The following is a 21,532-nucleotide window of genomic DNA, read 5'->3' as shown; positions in this document are numbered from 1 at the left end:
AGCCACGAGCTTTCTACAGCCAAGGCTCCCCAATGTGGAGCAGGGAAGCAGATCTGCAGGGCTGTTTTGGTTTTCTAATGCACAGCTATGGCAGCACCAGCCCATATAAAAAGCTCTTCTTCTCTCGCTGTTGTTTCCACCTCTTTGGACCGTTCCACAGCTTCTAAATTAAAAGCCTAGAACAAAATTGTCTGTAAACCCTTCAAAGAAGCGTGGAAGGGGAATGAATTAGGTTGCATCAAATCTAAATAATAAAAACTTATTTCAGCTACCATGTGTAAGTCTCCACCTGCAACTGTGACCATACCTTTCATTCTCACCAATCCCCCACCTGGCTGCTACCTCCTGTCATCTTATGATTTTTCAAGCACACGCCCTTACCACTGACCTGACTTCAGTCTCATTTCTTTAATATATTAACCACTGCTCTACTGTATGTATGCCCAAGAGAAACAGAGAGCATAGGGCAGCTTTTCTGACACAGAGATAAGAAAACTATGGGAACACACCAAACTCTCCCCTCCAGGCTGTCTGATCTTTCCTTCCTGTAATATTCAGTGCAGAATTTCCCCTACCAAGTTTTGCACTAAGTTGTTTGGATACAACACAGATGAGTATGTTTACTTGTTTGTCCAAGTTCACTTCAAGAGGCTTTAAAAGACACTCTGACCTCTTCTTCCCACAGGTGACTGGGACAGAGGGGGATCAGACCGTGCAAACTAGACATTGAAGGCTGCATCGCCAATTTTGATGGCTGAAATCCAAATTCTCCTGGGGAGACAGAGACTTAATCCTAGGCTTGACAGTTTATACTGTAAATATGCTGAAAAACTTCTCAATCTATTCCCCTCCCCATACCTAAAATCTTGAACACTGATTTACATATTGCATTTTTTTCCATGGAAACCAAGTCCAGAATCAAGCTTTCAGGATTATACACCTGAATGCCTGCATTAAATAGGAGAGACTTGTCACACTCTTCCTTTTCCATAGCAGCAGGGTATGCAGCAGCTCTGAAGAGAGCCACTTATTTAAGCTCCAAGATCTGTTTATAACTCAGGGAGCCTAAAACCACTGAGATCAGTAAGGATTTTGCTCTTCACTTCAGTGGAGCCCAATCAAGCCAAAAAGACAGAAGGGAACATAAGCCAAAATCCTACATTTTGCCACGCTCCCCATTGAACACACTGTGGTTCTAGCAAATATCTACATAGGAAGCAGCACTGACCTTCGGTCTAGAAGGTACAAGATGGAAACAACAGCAGTTATGCAAGAGAATCAAATCTGGTCAGAGTTGAAAATACATCCATTAGTCCGTAGGGTGCTTGCAACTCTCAGAAGAATCACATAAATGTCTTACAATTTAAGCTGGATAATTCAGTGGCTAGATTTTTTTTTTTAAAACTGTTTTCAGTTATGTCCTTTGTTTCTAGAACTAATTAGAAATTTGCATGGTAACTAAATCCACATCAGGAAGCCATTCCAGTTCTTGTGATCATCTGGGCAAAGGAAAGCTTCACCTTTTTTTTTTTCCTAGCAGCACCCCCATGTTAAAAGAAATCGTTTCATGTATTTTAAAAGACTAATTCTTCAGCATTGGGTCTATTTTTACACAACAAAATTAGTTACAGCTTTCTTAGTGTGAAACCACAAGCATACCAGAAGAGGGTGGAAGAGAAATAACTTGACTAATAATATTATATAAGGAACACAAATGGGTTTATGGTCAACATGGGAGCTTTTCAGTCTGTTTTACAGCCACCACCTTAACAAATTCCCAAATCAAAATTTTAAGCAGAGCTCAGTGACTGAGTCATAAATCTATATTTTAATAAGGCCAAGTTTGATCCCTGGAGTATGCTCCGCTGATAAAAGTTTGTTTTCTGCTCTGATCACTGCGATATTAAAAGCTGGACCTTGCACCACAGCCCTTGCTGTTTGTTTAAAGTAAATCTGCCATGTGACACAGATAAAACAACTATGAAACATATACAGCGTTGTCAATTTATTTTCTGTCCCTCTGCCACCCTGTGTTTGGTGCAGGTACCAACGAACCATGGAATTCCATGCGTTGCCACCATGATTCCTACCCCAAATCCTGGAATTGGCCAAAGAGCACACCCCAAATGTGCCACAGACCCAGAAACAAGGAGGAACTAATCCCACTGTTTTCATTTTTATTTTTATTCCTGGTTAAACATGAAAATGCCCAATGGATATCCAAAACTAACACAACAGGATGGTTGTATAGAACATCACAAACAAGACAGCAGGGCCTCAGACATTCTTCTGCTGGAGAATATAGTTACTACTCAAGTGCACAGTGCCAAAATATCCCACTTCAAGGGCCAAGGAAAGCCCAGACAGACAGGTCTCCAGCATAAAAGATAACAACAACCTACTCTTCCTGGTCACCTGATCTCTAGGAAAGCAGACAGAACAAATGAATCATTTTGCAGTTTTATTATCCCCACCCCCGCTTCTCACAAATGGACTATGACTCGCATTGAGATCTCAGTGCATTTCACAGCAAAAAAAAAAAATGTACAAGAGGATCAAAATAGTTGTGCATAAACCCAACTTTTGGGTTTTTTTGCACAATTTACAGTTTGTGTGAAAGTTAACATGGTTATTTAAACCTTCTGATGCATTCTTACACTTTTATCTTCTCCACTGAAAACATCTTACCAGATGACACAGTTGTGAGTTCTCATGGTGCTGGATCAGGTGCAGCCATTGCCATGGCTGGGAAGTGGCAGATAATGTTATATACACTGACTGGAAGACTACATCAGAAGAAAAAACAGATTAAGGCACCACTGTTGGAAAAATTAAGGTAGCTTGTAGTTACAACAATAACGAAAGCCATAATAAGTACTATTCTTAATTGCCAGCAATTCTTAGACTTCGATAAAATAGTTATAAAAAAAAAAAAACCACAAAGGATGTTTGTACCTGAATACAATTTCCTGATATCTGATTGTGTTTCAAATCAATACCCAGTCCTCAGCATAATCAGCCTTTTTGTTTTTTTAAGGTAAGATGAAGAACCAGGACCTACGGTCCATGTATTCACAGGTCACATTTCACTGCTTTGTTCTGAGTAACACCACAGGAGAAAAACCAAAACAATCCAAAGGACAGTTTATAACACTGATACTTCACCTCTGAGATGATTAGATGGGCAGAGAAATTTAAATACAAAATTGTACGTTTTCTGTTCATTTTGAAAGCCTTAGTCCTCAGGAAGGGAAGGTGGAGGAGGAAAAAAAAGGCCAAACCTCATTACATTATAACATGAGAAAAATCAAAGTCACTCAAAGAGATTTAATAAAATTAGGAGTTGAAAAGTGTTCAAATTACTTCTCCAATTCAAGTCAATTATTTCAAGTATATTAAAACGTTTCAGAGGAAAAATTTCTCCATGGTTACAATTCTAATTGCTTTTATAAATCCATAAAAAAGAAAGGTAGTCTCTACATATATCCCATATTCCTCCGATGCATGCACGTGTTCTTTCTGAAGAAAAAAGTCGTCACGATCCAGTTGTTTCTTAACACTGATTTCAGGCACATCTTCCAAACACCCCTCCAGTTTTCGCCAAAAAGGTTAATCACTGGGCATAAAAGCAGCAATTTTTTGTTGCTGTTGTCTACATGGGTACTGAGCAGGTTTCAGTTATTAAAGAGCTTGATGCAAATTCTGAAAAAAGTTCCCATGTCACTCCAAAATTCAACAGTTCCTTCTTCTCTTAGGCAGCTTTTGCAATCAGATCTACTTCAAAGAATCTTACGCAATTCAGATAAAATCTCTTGGATCATACAAAAACCAAGTTGGTTGAATGTACCTGGCAAGTTTGTCTCTACAACTTGGATTTTTTTTTTTTTAAATCTTTTTTTTTTTCAATAGCTTTAAAGTGCCCTAGTATATTTATTTCTTTATGCTCATTTAAACTTTCACAATTACATAAAAAGGGGACACTCAGTGTGATTACTGTGTTTTGAGAGACAGAGGAAAAGGAGAGGGAAATCAGAAAACTCATCTTAAAGCAGCTTTTCTAGTTAGTGTCCGTTTGCTGAGTTTGCACCGTGGAGACTGTTTTCCAGAGGGGTTTATGATAAACCCAGCCATCTCCCTGCAATTTAAAGAGAAAATATGGTTATAATAAAGACACTGCCCCAGGAGAATTCCCTTCACAAAACTATTAGACTGATAGCTGTGAAAACCAGAAGGACATAGCTTATACCTTTAACTCCCACAGATTAAGACACCGAGACCAACTCTGCAGGCTTCTGAGACTGCTTCAGAACATGTATGGACTCTTGCTGAGCCACAGCATGCTCTGGGAATCGACTGCACTTGTAATTAACCCAGACGGAAAGCCACTCTTCTCAACTCCATGATCCAGATTACTTTCAAAAGCCAAACAAGAAGCCAGCAGAGAGGCAGCTATCCAGGATTATCAACTCTAACACAGCCCAACTGCTTACCCAGAAATGAAGTAGCTCAGGATAATGTTTAAACATTTTCTGAATAGATCTATATCTTGGATTAGCAACAAAATTTCTCATCTTCTAAATCTAGATACTAACAATACAAATATCTGAACTAATCTTACTAACGTAGCTTTAGAGAACAAAAAAACCCTTATCGGAGCTAACAGATAGTCCTGAACTTTAAAAAACAAAACAAAACTGGAAGAAAGCCAAGAAAAAACACTTTTTAGCCTATGTTTTAAACCCTTGCTAGATCACAGATAGAGGAAGAAGAAGAAAGGGGAGTTACATTACTGCAGTTTAATAGATAAAGCTTTCACTACAAGGAGAATCTAAACTACTACAGCATAACTTTTAGTTTAGTCCTCCCCTCCTGCAAGGGGGTCAGCAAAGCTCTCTACACAAGCAGGGTCTCATCATCTGGATCACACAGAAAGCCTATTTTGAAGTTATCGTACCGGCATTCCCCAGTCTTCCTAGGCAGGCTGCAGTCCACCTTGTTAAAAGTCTTACTATATTATTATTACTACCATTATTGAAATACACGTTAAGCCACCGAACAAATAAACTCCATCCAAAACGTAATGTACAAGAACCAAAAAAGTTCTAAGCTGAGAATTAACTCATGTTCCTTCTTGCTAACAGTAATATCTTGGGTTCATACACACACAACATAAGCAAAATTAGTACTACTGTGGTTTTTTTTTTCTTAGGGTATTTACTGTTACAGTCTACTTACACGTGTACATGTAAAGCTGTTTTCCATGTGTCACGAGGAAGTGCCTGGTAAAAGAAACCGGACCACAAAACAGGCAAACATTTTGTTGCAAGGGAATCGCAAAATCAAAGTGTTTGGGAAGTGAAGGGTAAAGTCAAACCTTTACATGTTTGGGAGCACTTATGTCACGTTACTCCTATGGATCCCATGGAGCTAAACTATAAGATCTAAGGCCAAGTACCCTGTTCTGACAGGACACGGACCCATATGTGCACCTGCTTTCATTGTAGCTCTGCCTCTGCCTTCATCAACAGCTATCTGCTTGGGAACTTACATCTTTAAGGAAGTATTTAGTACACCAAGGTGTTTCTGTTTCAGCACGAAGCCTCTCTTCATTCCTCTGTTGTTCTTCAAGGGCTCGCTTGTGCTCCGTAGCCTTATCGATGTCTCCATCCCGCAGAGACTCTGTTACATGCTGCCACAGCCTCCTACAAAAAAAATTGTTAACTTTACTTTTCCAAAGTTTTCTCAGCCTGCCACCTTGAACTACAGGATCACCACATGCAGTTCGTTCAGAACAGGACCATTCCCTCCACTTATACATGACAGACCAACCCAGGTCAGAGCAGGATGGTGCAGCCCAGGTGGAAGGGCTCACAGCCAAGTCTTATAGCTACGCTAGCTATTAGAAGCAGATAAGAATGGCTCTGAGGTTTTGGCTGTGATAATCTACTGTCTGTATACCTTTAAAATTGCCGTGGAAGTGTTATTCAACAAGCAGTTTCTTGTGAGGACCTCCCTTGTCAGGAGTTGCCCCACTGTGTAGCTGATGGTTAAAAACAAAACAAATAAAGAGGCTCTGTTGTAGCAGGTACTTTATGAACCCCTAAGACAACTCTGTCCATGGATAAAAGAGATGAGATAAACAAACATGTGCCTGCACTTTTTTTTTTTGCACTCTTTATTATGCATTTGTGTTTTGTTTTTAAAAAAAAATAAAAATTCAGATCACTGCTGCTAAGTACTATCCACAAGTAATATCTACATTTGCAGGTTTTCCTAAGGCATTCATTAGACTGCTTAGGACAAAAAGGGTCAGACAACAGTAAACACATACTCTACCTAGATTCAAATGGTCCTTGTTTCTCAAGGGGACGGACTCGTTTTCTTGTCACAGACAGCTTTGTCAAGTCCACGTATTTTGTCTCCCCATTGCTGTAGGTGAACTCAAGTACACTGTTCCACTCTCCTTGCACTCTGCAGACCACTGTGTTTGTCATGTTCTGTTTCACTTCACCTGTGACTCTAGGAAAGCAATTAATTTTTAAAAGGCCATGGCTGAAGACACCTGAGGAGTGTTCCTTGCATAATCACTCAACTTAATTCTGAATGAGTTTGCAAACTTGTCACACTGTCTTGAGAAATGTTAGTTACTTGAATTGCATTTGCATGGAGAATTTCAAAGAGCAAAGCGACTTTCACTCGTCGCTCTAGTTCTCTTCATGTTACCCAGGAAACTCCATTAAGCTTCCGCTTAAACTTGTTTCAAACCTTTTAACAGAACTAAAGATGGAAAAGAAACTAACACAGGCTGGTTCACATGTAACAAGCAGTTGATGTTTCCACTTGAAACATGGCATCAGATACATAGTTCAGACTTAAAAAATAAAAATTAAACTTTCTAGCAAGCATGTATCTCACTACCTGCTGGAACTTTATCGCACATCTTTTTACATCTCAATGTTCTTGCTATGTAGGTCGTCTCATTTTTATGTTGCTCACATTAGCAGCAGACACACAAAGGCAGAAAGCAAGGTGGGAAACTAGGAATCAGGAGAACTGCTTTTCTTTCCTGCCTCTTCCACAGAAACCTCTGCCAATAACAAGATAGTAAAAATGTCTAATACACAATATTTCATTCAAAGTGTTGCACAGATGCTCCAGCATCACCATAATTGCACACACACTGATGCATATTTTTCTTCTCGACATCAAGACCTGTCCAAAGACCTCCCGACACTCACTTCATCCTGAATCAAGGAGCGGAAGCTTACTGAGCATTGCTAGACAAGCAAATTACCACCCTCAAACAGAACTTTTCTCCCAGAAAGAAGAAACAAAAGGGTCTGCACGCTATGCAAACAAGACTTGAGACATTCTCACTTGTAAGGTGCTGCAGGATTCACAAAGGACACTATCGCCAGCTCCAATTAAACCGCAATTACCAGTACACAAGCTCCCTACAACACACCACTCTCCAGCTCCCCTTCCCACAGTTCATCAGCACTCACACAAAGTACCCGTTACATCTCCTTTCACACTTACATTATGTGCAGCTAATAATAGCTAACTTGCACGCCACTGGTTTGCTCTTATTTCCTTTGAACAACTGCATACAGAAGAGCAGAAAACAGCAGTTCTGTGCTCCCACCTTGCCCACGCTGGCTGCGTGGTGTCATGCTCAGAGGCAGAAGGGAGCCCAGGACACGTAGATGCCCCTTCCCGTCACTTCCAGCTGTGTCTGCATCTACCTGTCCGTTCCCCCCAACCGAGCCTGGCATCAAAACAGAGAAATTGATTTCTCAGGCAACGAAACAAGTATCACAGGCCAGACCTTGCAGCACAGAGATACTGGATGCCAGTCAAGTCAGAGCTGTGGGGAACGCCCGGGGCAAGTGGGGAAAGCTCACAGCCAGCTCAGAGCAGGAGGCAGCAGCCAGGGCTTCTGCCACATCTTGCACATGAGGGAGGCAGCTGGAGCCACATCACAGTCCAGCAGCTCAAACCTAATTTAACTTCATTAGAAACGTCTTCCAAAAAACCGGACTCATAAGTATGTGCTGCTCACGCACAGTTTTCCATTACAAAAATTTAAGATTCACTCAAGAAAACAGGCCAGAGTTGAAACAATATGAGCAATAAAAGCATGTTTACATTAAACTGTTACGCTTTTTTTTGTGTGTGTTGAAGTTAACAAGCACTAACAGTTTCTGAAAACAACTGAAAGAGTAGGCGACAAGCAAGCAGCCTTCACTTCGTGCTTCTTTTTCATCCTATGACTTCCACACCTCACTGAAGCTATTACACATGGTGGAGTCCCTGTCCTCCTCCCAAGAGATCTCTGAACAGACTGAATCCAGAGGATGCCAGAGACCAGCCCATTCGGACTTTGCAGTTACATCTTCACAACTTCAAGAGCTTAATTTTTCCAAGCACTGTGTGTTTACAATACTGACATCCAGTATTTTAATATCAACCACAAAATTACTGTCTCTGCTCAGCTTAAAGTAAACAAAGTTATACCACTCACTACTAAGGTGCAGCATCCAGCTGCTACATTAAACTCTCATTGCAACCTATATTTCTTCAAGCTGCGTTGCTCTGTGACACACAACTATTCCCAGCATCACAGATCATAACACCTGCCTGAACTAATATTAGTGATAAAAATCTGCTAGCGCTTATTTGTAAGCTTGGCATGATTGATATATGCCTAGCTGTTCATTATCATCATCCTCTATTTTATCAAGCTAAAGAGGTACAGGACCAAGGAGCCAATATCCAGCTGAGGTCTAACAACAAGGGTCACTCTACAAAAAAAAAATCTATAACATTGCCATAGCAACTCACTTGTGCTCTGCGTAACCATGACAACACTGCTGCTTCCCCATCAAGAGATTCTTTTGGCAATGTCCAATCATCACCATGTCAAATTTTCAATAGTTACAGTACCTTGAACAGATCTGTCTTTAAAAAGCCTCCACATCTGTGACTAATTTCAGAGAGACAAATAACAAAACAGTTTCCAAAATTAAATCATTGAAGTAAAATTGCATCCTATCGCTTATTTTTTATGGCACAACAGGAGCTATTGCAAGGTGGAAGACACATTGTAAGCAATGGAAAAAAAATCCCAACTGATGCATCACTTTAAAATTGTCACAAGTGAAACAGAGCTACATGTAAGCTTCAGTTCTCCAGGTGCCATTGGGAAAGGGGAGTTATGCTTGCAAGTTAAATTCAAAGCATGTATGGGAATTTATGGGGCAAAGCATCTCCTCAAGATGGAGGTTTTGGTGGGGTTTTTTTGTTTTCCTTTAAGCAATAAACACAGCCTTACTCTACTGTTTCAGGTAAAGTGATTTAGAGAAGACTGCTGATTTTTTGCAACCTGAGAGCAACCCACATTTAAGAAGTTCTGATGTTCTAGGCTGTTACATATTTCATTATGTGCTGGGTTTAGCTGGAATAGTTAATTTTCTTCACAGTAGCTAGCATGGGGCTGTGTTTTGGATTTGTGCTGGAAACAGTGTTGATAACCCAGGGACGTTTTAGCTATTGCTGAGCAGTGCTTACACAGAGTCAAGGCCTTTTCTGCTTCTCACCCCACCCCACCAGCGAGGAGGCTGGGGGGGCACGAGTTGTTGGGAGGGGACACAGCCGGGACAGCTGACCCCAACTGACCCAAGGGGTGTTCCAGACCATGCGACCTCATGCTCAGCACATAAAACTGGGGCAAGAAGAATGAAGGGGGGACGTTCAGAGAGATGGCGTTTGTCTTCCCAAGTCACCGTTAGGCGTGATGGAGCCCTGCTGTCCTGGAGATGGCTGAACCCCTGCCTGCCCATAGGAAGTGCTGAATGAATTCCTTGTTCTGCTTTGTTTGTGTGCGCGGCTGTTGCTTTGCGTATTAAACTGTCTGTATCTCAACCCACGAGCTTTCTCACTTTTACTCTTCTGATTTTCTCCCCCATCCCACCAGGGGGGAGCAAGTGAGCAGCTGTGTGGGGATTAGTTGCTGGCTGGGGTTAAACCACAACACATTATCATCTCTAACACATTTAATCTAAGAAAGGTTTAAACAAGCACTGTCCAGTAAACAGCTGAGTGTAAAATGGTCTGAAATCAGATATTCTTTGTGTGACTACTATTTAATTTTCTCCTTCCTCAATTAACTGTCTCTCTTGAGACAGAGTGCTAATCTCCAAGATTAGCACAAGGCTAATCTGCCGCAGTCTTACTACAAAATGTCTAAAGACATCAATGTTAGTGAGTTTCAGAAGCTTTTGCACCAAGTGTGCAGACACTTCCTACGATCTGCTAGATCCCTGGATCATCTTTCTTTTACCTGTTAGTTTTTGAACAAGCATACACATGAAGAATTACCGCTACAAGAATGTATTGGTTTTGTGTGGCAAGGTTTTGGTAGCCGGGGGGGGTTACAGGGGTGGCTTCTGTAAGAAGCTGCTGGAAGCTTCCCCTGTGTTCGAGAGAGAGCGAGCCCATACCAGCCGGCTCTAAGACGGACCCGCCGCTGGCCAAGGCCGAGCCAATCAGTGATAGTGGTAACGTCTCTGTGATAACATTTTTAAGAAGGAAAAAAAGTTGGGACAGTGAGAAACAGCCGCCGGAGAGAGGAGTGAGACCATGTAAGAGAAACAAGCCTGTGGACACCAAGGTCAGTGCAGAAGGAGGGGGAGGAGATGCTCCAGGCGCCGGAGCGAAGATTCCCCTGCAGCCCGTGGTGAAGACCATGGTGAGGCAGGCTGTCCCCCTGCAGTCCAGGGAGGTCCACGGTGGAGCAGATATCCACCTGCAGCCCGGGGAGGACCCCACGCCGGAGCAGGTGGGTTCCCAAAGGAGGCTGTGACCCCGTGGGAACCCCGCGCTGGAGCAGGCTCCTGGCAGGACCTGCGGATCTGTGGAGAGAGGAGCCCACGGAGCAGGTTTTCTGGCAGGACTTGTGACCCCGTGGGGGACCCACGCTGGAGCAGTGTGCTCCTGAAGGACTGCACACCATGGAAAGGACCCATGCTGGAGCAGTTCGTGAAGAACTGCAGCCCGTGGGAATGGCCCATGTTGGAGAAGTTCATGGAGGACTGTCTCCCGCGGGAGGGACCCCACGCTGGAGCAGGGGAAGAGTGTGATGAGCCCTCACCCTGAGGAGGTGAAGCGGCAGAAAATAACGTGTGATGCCTGTAAACCCCATCCCTGTCCCCCTGTGCCGCTGGGGGGGGCTTGGTGGAGAAATCCGGGAGTGAAGTTGTGCCCGGGAAGAAGGGAGGGGTGGAGGGAAGGTGTTCTGAGATTTCGTTTTATTTCTCATTACCTTACTTTGGCTGATTTGTAATAAATTGAGCTAATTTTCCCAAACTGAGTCTGTTTTGCCCGTGACAGTAATTAGTGAATGATCTCTCCTGTCCTTATCTCAACCCGCAAGCTTTTTGTTATATTTTTCTCTCCCCTGTCCAGCTGAGGATGGGGGAGTGATAGAACAGCTTTGGTGGGCACCTGGCGTTCTGCCAGGGTCAACCCATCACAAAGAATTACCATTTTTGTCTTTAAAAAAGGTATTTTTACCTAGAGATTTTCTGTAAGTTGCTTAAACTTGATAGTCTTATGTTTCTTATACAGAAATCCTAAGACCAATAAGTAACAGAAGACTATTTACTAATGAACCCTGCAGTGCAACTACAATGCATGTTGCAAACAACATGCAATGGGAATAAAAGCCAGGAGCTCTGTTCTCCCTGTGGTTTGAACACAGAGTCAGAAAAACATGGAATTTCCTTACTGTTTGTAAATGTAACCTGACTTTTCCTTGAGGATCACATGAGATGCAGTTGTTTAGCTGATACTGTTTAAGAGCACAGTAATACCTCAAGTGTTTATAAACAGGAAAAACTATGTTTTCTCAGACTACAAAATGAGTATTATTCAGCACACAGAACAGGGGAGTTACACTGCTACTGCAATTCTAGAGCACAGACTACGTGATAAAATAGAAAAAAAAAAGAAGTGTTCTCACCGATGCAATTTGCCACCGTAGAAGGGCTTGGTGTGAAAGTTAATACTTGCAGAATACCCAGTCTTCGCACAGTTAATGTTGACTTTTCCTCCCAGTTCTACCCAGGGAACAGTTAAAATTGACCGAGCGTACGCACAGGGCAGAGAGAATGTGTATTCTTCCCCGTGTTCCAAGAGACTTAAGAGACCTGTGTGAAGAAATACAAGAATTCTTAAATCAGCACCATTTTAGAAAAGACCAAATGAGTTATTGAAACAGATAGCCAATACTGTATCTGACTACTTTTCCTCATAGCCCCTCACACCAAAAAGGAGAAAAAAACCCAAACAAACAAACAAAAAAACCCAAAAAAAGTGACATTTATTACAGATTCTAGATACAAACATTTTCCTGAAAGTACTAACCTGAGTAACATGTATTTATGTTTCTTTTGGGGAAAACATATTTATCCTAATAATATTGCTCCATAAAGTACAATATTGTGCTGTGCAACATACTTTTCAGTAGTATGTAAAAGGGCTGGTCACACTCTTATTGACAGTTCTGGAGCATGGCAATGCAAGAATTATGCTGACAATAGGAAGTAATGAACGAATACCGTGAACTGCAGATCCTGAGGAAGGCTAATACTCCTGTTGTGTTTTCCCTCCCTGTAATACCCTATATGAAGGCAGGTAGCAGAGACAATTCGTCGTACCGCATCTCTCTGCCAAGATAAACCCAACTCTTCCCGACAGTAGCTTTTGCAATAAATGTCAAGAATCTCGTAAAAACCTACAATTTTTCTTTGTGTTTTAAGATGTGTGGGTTTGACTCCTATGAAGAAAATAAACAAAGTGCAAGATCTCCCTCTTGCCGTTACAAGAACATAGCATGACAACTGACTGATGCCTGCATCAACCCATGCCTCTGCAGCACATTATCACTGTGCATCTCACCTAAGTATGAAAAACATGAGAAATCCTGAAAAGTTATGACATGATTTGAGAAATGCCTTAGAAGAGATATTAACTTCAGAAATTACCTGGTATAGCCAAAGCATTGAGATGTGCCTTCCACATCCCCTGCCATGCTCATTCCCTTGTCCAGTACATAGCTTACATGCAAGTGCCTGGACTCCCCAGTTACTGCGCAATATAAACAGGGGACACAGAATGGGAGAGGCTGTCTCATCTCTTGCAGTAAATACTAGTACTAAAGGGAAATTACAGTTTAAGGGCAGTTACCCTTCTCTGTCCCTAAAGGATCCAATCTCTCCAGTTAAAGAAAATTAAAACTTGCATAGTAAAATACATTAGGTGCCATACATGCAAATACAAGCATACTTCTATTTAATAAATGTCTGATGCAAATCAATTTGTCCGATGCTTTGGAAACATTCATAAATATCAGTTTACATCACAGTAACTGCCCTTTGGTTTAAAAGTAAAAATTTTATTTCCAAATATAATCCTGATTTTTGGCAAATCATAAACCTATCTAGATTTTTTCCCCCATATGAAAACTTGCTGTGTATAATGAGGACTTGTCGTATCTTCTGTACTTTGTGAACAGTAAAAATAAAGTAAGAAATCACTGAATGATTGTATGTTAAGGCTTGCAGATCACAGAGATTAGAGGAAAACCAGAAGTATGTGGGGAAAAAAAAAATCTGAAAACCTACTGACATGTTCTGTAAGCAGATTTGTATTTTTTTTAAGTCTTCCAAATAAAACTACTGAGCAGCATTCATCTGTGTTTCTGCCAGAGGAGTACAACATCAACTTTCCTATCAAACTAGTAATATTTTAACAACCTTCTAAAATGAATAAAGGATGGAAGTAACACTTACCCTCACCAATCATTGTCACTCCTATTGACATTCCTAAGAATTTACTTTTTGTCCAGACGTGGGCATTGACACACATCTTTCTCTCTACACATTCAGCATAAAACCCTGAGACAGGAGGATGGTGGGACACTTGCTCGGCTACAAATTTTACTGTATAGTAGTCCAGCTCTGTTTGGCCTTCCCTATCTTTAGACAGAGTTACTTGCTCTGAGGAAGAGTGAGCAGAGAAGTTACTGCCAGCATCAGTGGCTACATCGCTCTTCGGCATCCTCCAGGAGCAGTGAAATGTTTCCCCAATGATTGGATTGTATGGTTTCTTTGCAATAGCTCCTTTGCGACCTTCGTGAAATGAAGTGAGATAATACTCAACAAAGCGGATCATCCTCTCCTCAGGGGTAGCGCCATTTGTGATTGCAATGAAGAGATCTGGGTGGGACATGAAGTCTGCATACATCTCCAACAACGATCGTTTCTCTAAAATAAAAGTGGGAAGAACCACCTGAAATAAAAAAAACCAGAAAGCTCTAGTAAGTAAAACAAAGAGACAGGCATTTTTACAAGGGAAGTTTCTCAGGTGGGGGATTCTGTCCTGTTTTGGACACACTTTCAGACTGAACTTTCTTGTCCCTCTTCTAAGATGTGAGCAAAATACAGTGATCAGAGGTCCCAGAAAAACAATTTACAAGGAGAAAAAAGCCCAATAAGTACTATTAGGACTAAAGAGGTTGAAAGAGACTGAGCATCCCTCAAAAAACATGAAAGAGCTGCAAAGAGATAACACGTCCCACATGTCTGTGGAGGAGAAAACAAGCAGGAAGGGGCTCAAACTATAGCAAGGAAGGTTCAGAGCAGAGGTTATGAAAGGTTTCATCTAATGGAGAGAAAAGCAGGGAAGCTATGCCAGTGCTCTTGAGAGCCTGCAGAGTCTCTCTCACCACAGCAACTAGGACAAGCATCCATGAGAAATAACATAGTTGATCCTGTACCTCTGAGGAGAAGACCTTATACTTTCCCAGTTACATTCACCACTATAAAAAACAGCAGTCCTGTCCTTTGCTGGGCCAAGAGCAATACTGTAGGGTAAGAGGCTGTGGGTATCATCAGTCTTTTCCTTCCCTGTAGTGGCAACTAACCTCATGTAACTAACTGCTGTAAAGAGCAACACAGGGTATCTCAACCATGAGATCAAGATAGTCCATTTAAATTAGCCACATTCAAATAGGTAGAGCACAGACATAAGACTCTTAGTAGATATAGAAGTTAAGCGGAATAAACTTGCCATGTTGTTGTAACACCAACCTGGAATAATAAAGTTGCTTTTCACTTCAGTACCCTGATATTTAAGTTAAGTGTGATTCTAACAACTTCATTACCCATTTTGAAGTCAGGCTCATTACATTTCAATGCTTTGCCTGCTCTGAACTAAAGACAATTCTACACACACAGCCAAAAGTCACAACTGGGAGACAGACTTGACAATTTTTTTTCAACTAAGAGAAAAAGATAGACCAAATCCCATCTTCAATGTAAGTGAAAAAATGACTTAATAAATTCCTGATTAAGCAGTGGGGGTTTAAGTTTGGCCCACAGGCAGCAGGGCCTGTTCATATCACCTTTTTTTTTTTTCCGAACTGTGAAATGTAAGCTTCACAATACAAGTGTTTCTAGTGGTCAAGTAGCTAGTGCTCAAAAAACACAGCTTGAAAAAAAAAAATTATAATCCATAATTCCAAGAAAAAGAGTGCTTTTCTCATTCTATGTAAAATCCATTTTTTTCTTTAAAAGTGTCTAGTGCTTGTGGTAAGAAGTCTTTACAGGAGTGAATTGAACATAAGCTGGTAGCAGCCTGATTTTCCCAGATTTGCTGCCCAAGTTGTCTAGTAGCAACTGAGTGTTAATTTTTCAAAGCTGCTTGCTTTTGAGATCTGCACTGAAGTGTTAAACCCAATTCTCTCCAGTATAACTTTGTTCCTGCTTGCTATAGCTGTGAGCAAACACAGAAATAAGAGTAGGACAGAATGGTGTAAAAAGACATCTGAGGATAGATAATGGGGAACCAAAAGAAAACTTCTTTTCAGAAGCAGCATGAATACAGATGGAGGGTTATGCAAGTTGCATGTAGAAGCATTATCAAGTAAGAAAAAAAATCACGGAAGGAAAGCAGAAAGACAAAAATATAAGAAAGCTGCAGAAAACAACATGGGAAGAGTAAGGTGCAAACACAGGAAAGAAAATAGGCCATTACAGGAAAGCCAACAAAAACATAGTAGAAAACACAATAGAAAAGATATGGCCAGTTGCACTAAAGAAAATCCACTACCTCAGCATGCTTCACTTAAAACCTGCCTCAAACTGGGACATTGTATCTTGGTACCTGAAGTTCCTACAGGCGACAATTTCATATTAAACTCAATATTGTTCAATACAGGAGCTGAGTTTAAAATGACACTTCACTTTTACTGCAGCCAGTCTTCATGCTTCAGTTACTTACTCTTGTTAAGTCCATGCCAAGTTTCAGCTGAGACAAGAGATGCAAGATAACACTGCGCTGTTCTTCCACCGCTCCTAGATCATCTTCTTTATCATCACAGATATCCTCCAGCTCCTCATCTGGATTTATTTCTTCAGGTTCCTGGGATAAGAGCCATAAACATCAGCTCAAAGATGTGACTGGCCAGACAACATCCAAAAAGGACTTCATATTGTATTTAACTGTCCATGTATGAAAAAAAGACTAAACAAACCCCTGCAGAGAGCTACACAATGGAATCTACCCCAAGATAAACAACAGCTGAAGAATTTAAAGGGACATTAAGATAACTCAGTGCAGATTTCATCTAGCAGATTCAGGCTAAGATTTCACACCATCTCTCACACAAAAAAAAAAAGCTTAAAAGCAAGTATGACCTGTTTTCCTGTAAGTTTTGTGAGCTAACAGAATGGCAGGCATCTAATACATACAGAAAAATCACAAAGCAAAAGCTACCAGAGAGTCCAACCACCTCACTAACACCCCTTCACCTCCACACTACTTCAGGCTTTTCAGTGTTGCCATCATTACTCCAAAGGCTGCAGCAAATGGTACTTTCTAGTCACTTGCTTACTGTCATGCCCAATGAAAAGCAATTAACATATCTCCGGGCCAGTCTTCACAAGCATTATGAATGTTGCTGCTAGTGCCAATATATAACAGTAAAGGAAAAAGGAAAAGTAACTTGGAGTAGTTTTATAAAAACAACAAAAAACCCCACACATCCTAACAGACAGCTAGAGTGTGGTGTGTGTATAACTAAAGCACCCAGACAGACTAGCTGAAGTTATATTAGCACCGTTCTAACAATCACCACCCCGCAAGCACCATTTTAACAACCATCACCCCGCAAGCAGAAAGTCGAACACTTCAGGTGGAAGGGATGGTGGTATCCCTAGGGCTCTGAGCAGTGTCCTCCTGGGGCAAACAGCTGGAGGGAGGCAGATGCAGAGGGGAGAAGCACTGAATGCTACAGAAGGGCAGCAATATGTGTCTGCCTAAGCAAAGCCCTTTGTGCTGGAGCAGCTGCCCTAGCTCAAGGCAAATTTATGAACATCCAACCACCAAAAACAGGGGGCCAAGCCCTTACACAGAGCTAAAACCCTGATGAAAATTGCACTATCACACAGGTGAATCCTCCCCAAGGATGCTACACTGTTCTGCTATCATAAATAAGAGAGCTGAAAATATCCAAGGGGAGCAATAAGACTACTCATATCCCAAATACATTAAGCACTTGAACTGTAACTTAATTATTAGAAGGAGGAAGGAATTAAGTGATTTATATGAAAGCCCCTGGTTTGTTTCATTTTTTCTTTTTTTAACTTTCTAGCAACTACTCTGATCCATTTAAAAATCTATAAACTATAGCAACTGAAGAAATCTTTTCCATTTCAATTTTGCTATAAGATAGCACAGTGCTGTTGCAGAAACATACAACAGCACATTACCTTTTCACAATGACACAGTCTCATCCAAACAACTGTGTGAAACCAACTAGTATAAAAAGAATGTAATTATGATTTTCTAGCTTCGTTAGGAAAAGTTGTTCTTTATCATAATCCCCGCTGGTTTTTTACTTTAGTATTTTGCACTTCAAATCAATTTTGACAGTTATAATGATACAGACTGTAGCTTATTTCAAACACATTAAGCCATCCTGAAGTCAAGTGATGAGAGTTGCTCAGATTAAGAAAAACAGATGCAGCAAGAGCTAAAAAGGAAAGATGGGGAGAATTAATAACTGGAGACCAGCAATTTTGTCTTTCATCTGCTTAGGCAGTCCTTCTTGGGCCTATTTTGAGAGTGTCATGAATTCCAGTTAGGTTTTTTGCACTTCAGTATCCACATGTTTTATATCAAAATGCAAGGGAATACTGCCTATTTCAACATCTTGCATTACCCTCCCAATTGGCTCCCTCCACTTGACAGGTAGTTACAGAAAGCAGCAAAAAATTATTGAAAAAGCAAGGTAGAAAGTTTCATTTACTGCAACTGTACTCACTCCTCCAACAAAGCTAATCAAAAAGTGCAAGAACTGTCATTAAATCATTTTCACAGAATATGATTGAAACATTTACAGATATTCCTCAAAGTAACTCCCCACAGAAACGGGATGTTCACATTACCTTACCCTTGTTAGCTGGCAGGGCTCTGCAATGGACTGCTCTTCTCTGACAGATGCTGGCTTGTTTACCTCTGCTGGAAAATTCTGAGCCGCTCCATTTTTGAAGTGGTTTGCCAGAGATATCTTTGGGTCCAACCAACTGATAGCCGTTCCTGAAGCAAAAGAAAGTTTGCGCTGAAACTTGCTCATCCTCTGGAAGGTCAGTAAATAGCAGTTTTCACAGAAGAGTTATTTTTTAAGGACTAAGCTGAAAGCAGCCAATTCCTCCTGCAGCCAATCCCTTCAGCAGCCGCTACACAAAGGTGGTGCAATGAGACACCACCTTCAGTGATCATTAGCACAAACACTGCGATTGGCGAGCTGTAATACAGGCAACTTGGACTGGAGAAACTAGTTGGTGTCATGAAAGGTGTAATCAGACACTACAGGAAGAACCCAGTATCATGGGAACGTTAAGTAACTCTTCCAATTTTCTTTAACTGGTACCAAAAAAAATAAGCCCGCCACTTATCAGCTTCTCAAACCCAGCTCAGTTCTACACTAAAAAGAGCTAAAGCAGAAAAAGTTTTGTTGCCAGTATTTTCTCTGGAGCGGGTACTTGTCTTTTCTCAGCTGCAAAGAAGGCAAGCACATGCTGTTGAATAAATAATAGTTGCTAAAAAAAAAAAAACCCAAAAAAAACAAACCACCACACTGCAGGGCTTGGAAAGCTATTACCCACTTGATGATTCCAGCATCTCTAGTTACTCCCAGCTAATTTATCAGAACTGATCAGGTTCCTCATTAATAATACAAATGTTCCATTCTTTTTCAAAGGCTAATAAAGGTACAGGTGACTCCAATCAGTTTTTACTGAAGAATACACAAACTGATAAACCATCTTGGCTGGATTGCAAACAGAAATTATTAGAAAACCTGAATTTCTACCACCACACAGCAGTTTCCTGTGCTTAGGTATCTACACTGAGATGTCTGTTGCCTCTTCCTATATGATACGCAATCCTTCATTTCCAGACCTCTGTTACCTGGAACTAGGTCACATCCTCAACCAGAACAGGCAGAGTAAGCTTAATTCAGATAAATGGCAGCATTTCCACCAGGAAAATACTGGGGCAGGAAAAAAGTGCAGCTTTACTAATGGGACAAACCAACTTTTCCCGCAGCAAGATAGTTTATTTTCATCAAGTCTTTTCTCATGAATCCATTACATGGTAAGAAACAAGAATCCCTCAGCAGTTTAAGTTTAAGCTATTTAAACAGAAGTTTCAAACAAGTCAAAAAATAAGATCCTCAGAATGTCACTGTCATGCTTACCTTTTTGAAAGGGTTTTACTAATGTTTAAAACCTGTTCATGATACCTGCTTTCTGAACCATAACTTTCAACACAATAATCTCTAATTGCATGTTCTAGGCTGTATTTAATCCACACTCACTGCCTCAATATTAGCTTGAATTTAACAAGTAGCCTCCCTCTTATACTCCCCATCACCTACTTCTAAAACAACCTTATTTATTATAATTGAGTTCTGATTAATTTTCACTGTTAAATTCTAGGAGGTTTTTTTAAGTGATTTGAGCTACCAGTTGTGTTTTAATCTTTGTGAGTGGACAGGATATCACCTTAATACTTCTCTTCCACTGGAAGATCATATTCAAATCTGCTCTCAGCTATTTTGGGTAGGCACAAGCTATTCTCTTCACTTGTGATCTCCTCCTCCCCTAAAAGTCTTCACCCCATTTTTTTTTTAAATTTGTCAGCACTTCCCCTCTGCTACAACACAGACCTCTCAAAAGCCTACAGTCTTCACTTTCAACATTTTTCTTCAAGAGCTGCAAACTGTTGTTGCAGTTCACCTTTATGATAACAAAGTATTTTTTCTTTTTTTAAATCCAGTACATTTCACCACTTTTACCTTGAATTTAGGAAAAGTTAATAGTTGCAACTTTCCTGTTCACCTTTAAGTTTGTGATTTAAGGTACACCTTGATGCAGTTGGGGCAGTATTTTCACTCTTCCGTTATTTTTTTTGTCTTCTAAGAATTTATAGCAAACTGGCATTCTTACATAATTTCCAATCCTTGTTTTTTAAGCCTGACGAACACTTGCCCAACACATTCTTAGCAGTCAAGTACCACTTTAACAGACCCAAAAATACTTTTTTCCACTTCATGTTTAAATTTATGTTCTGTTAGACAAGTGTCCTCTTCATCATCACTTCTTGCTGCACCTCACTCGTATCTAGCTGAAGTATGCTGACCTGCCTTTATGATCCTAGGAAGATTAAATAGCTTGTATATATTTTATTAGATAGAACAGTCTGTATGCAAGATTTTTTCCTACATCATTTTAAGTTTTCCTATACTTAAATATAGAAATGCTTCCTGCAGCATTTGAATTAAGCTGCAATCCTTTTCATTTCTATATGAACTTCTGAAGCCTACCAAAAAGACTCCACCAGTTGAACCAGAAGGTGAAGCAACCCTCCTGTCAGGAGGGGAAATCTAAGCTAAATGGATTAAAAAAAAAAAAAAAAAAAAAAACAAAAAACCAAAAAACCTTCTTCTCAGTCCCTGAAAGGATCAAATGTATTACAGTGTCTCTAGAAAGGCCACATCAGTGGGAGAGTGGAAGGCTGCAGAAAGGTGCGTGCATTCTTTTAATGGTCTGGTTTTAAATCTGGCCCCAGTAATGCATCATCCACTCTGCTGCTCCTCCCCTCTCCATCCATCTCTCTAGGATACCACCAGAAATCTTCAAGATTTGGACATCTTCAAGCAACGTTTTTAGATTTGGCCATTAACAGGCAGATACCAACTGAATAGCAGTCAGATGAATTGAGCTTTTCCCTGCATAGTTTAAAAAATTAAAAAACAGAAACAGTCATCAAAAAAATCCTATCATCTTAAGTTATTACACTGGTGCTCATTGGACTCTTCTTAATTCCCCAGATACAGTAATGGGTCAAAAAAACCCACCTTAGTAATGCACACGCGAAAATGCCAAAACAAAGACTTCTGATG

At 40.7% G+C, this 21,532-nt stretch overlaps 1 protein-coding gene across 3 annotated transcripts in view; it reads right to left on the bottom strand.

Annotated features, from left to right (window-relative positions):
* Positions 1-2,160: 2,160 nt before the first annotated feature.
* The window catches only part of OSBPL11 (oxysterol binding protein like 11), a 46,542-nt gene continuing 27,170 nt past the window's right edge, over positions 2,161-21,532 (bottom strand). For all 3 annotated transcript variants that reach the window (XM_069780906.1, XM_069780907.1, XM_069780905.1), the window contains exons 7-13: positions 18,518-18,663; positions 16,345-16,485; positions 13,854-14,352; positions 12,023-12,209; positions 6,337-6,519; positions 5,549-5,702; positions 2,161-4,135 (exon numbers count right to left, since the gene is read on the bottom strand). In XM_069780906.1, coding sequence (XP_069637007.1) covers positions 4,058-4,135; positions 5,549-5,702; positions 6,337-6,519; positions 12,023-12,209; positions 13,854-14,352; positions 16,345-16,485; positions 18,518-18,663 — 1,388 coding nt within the window. In that variant the 3' untranslated portion in view covers positions 2,161-4,057. The remainder of the gene's footprint in view (positions 4,136-5,548; positions 5,703-6,336; positions 6,520-12,022; positions 12,210-13,853; positions 14,353-16,344; positions 16,486-18,517; positions 18,664-21,532) is intronic.

The sequence above is a fragment of the Haliaeetus albicilla genome, chromosome 4, assembly GCF_947461875.1.
Source record: "Haliaeetus albicilla chromosome 4, bHalAlb1.1, whole genome shotgun sequence".
NCBI classification, from domain to species: domain Eukaryota; kingdom Metazoa; phylum Chordata; class Aves; order Accipitriformes; family Accipitridae; genus Haliaeetus; species Haliaeetus albicilla.
The sequence above is the reverse complement of the archived record's forward strand: the minus strand, read 5'-3'. Positions and strand labels throughout refer to the sequence as shown.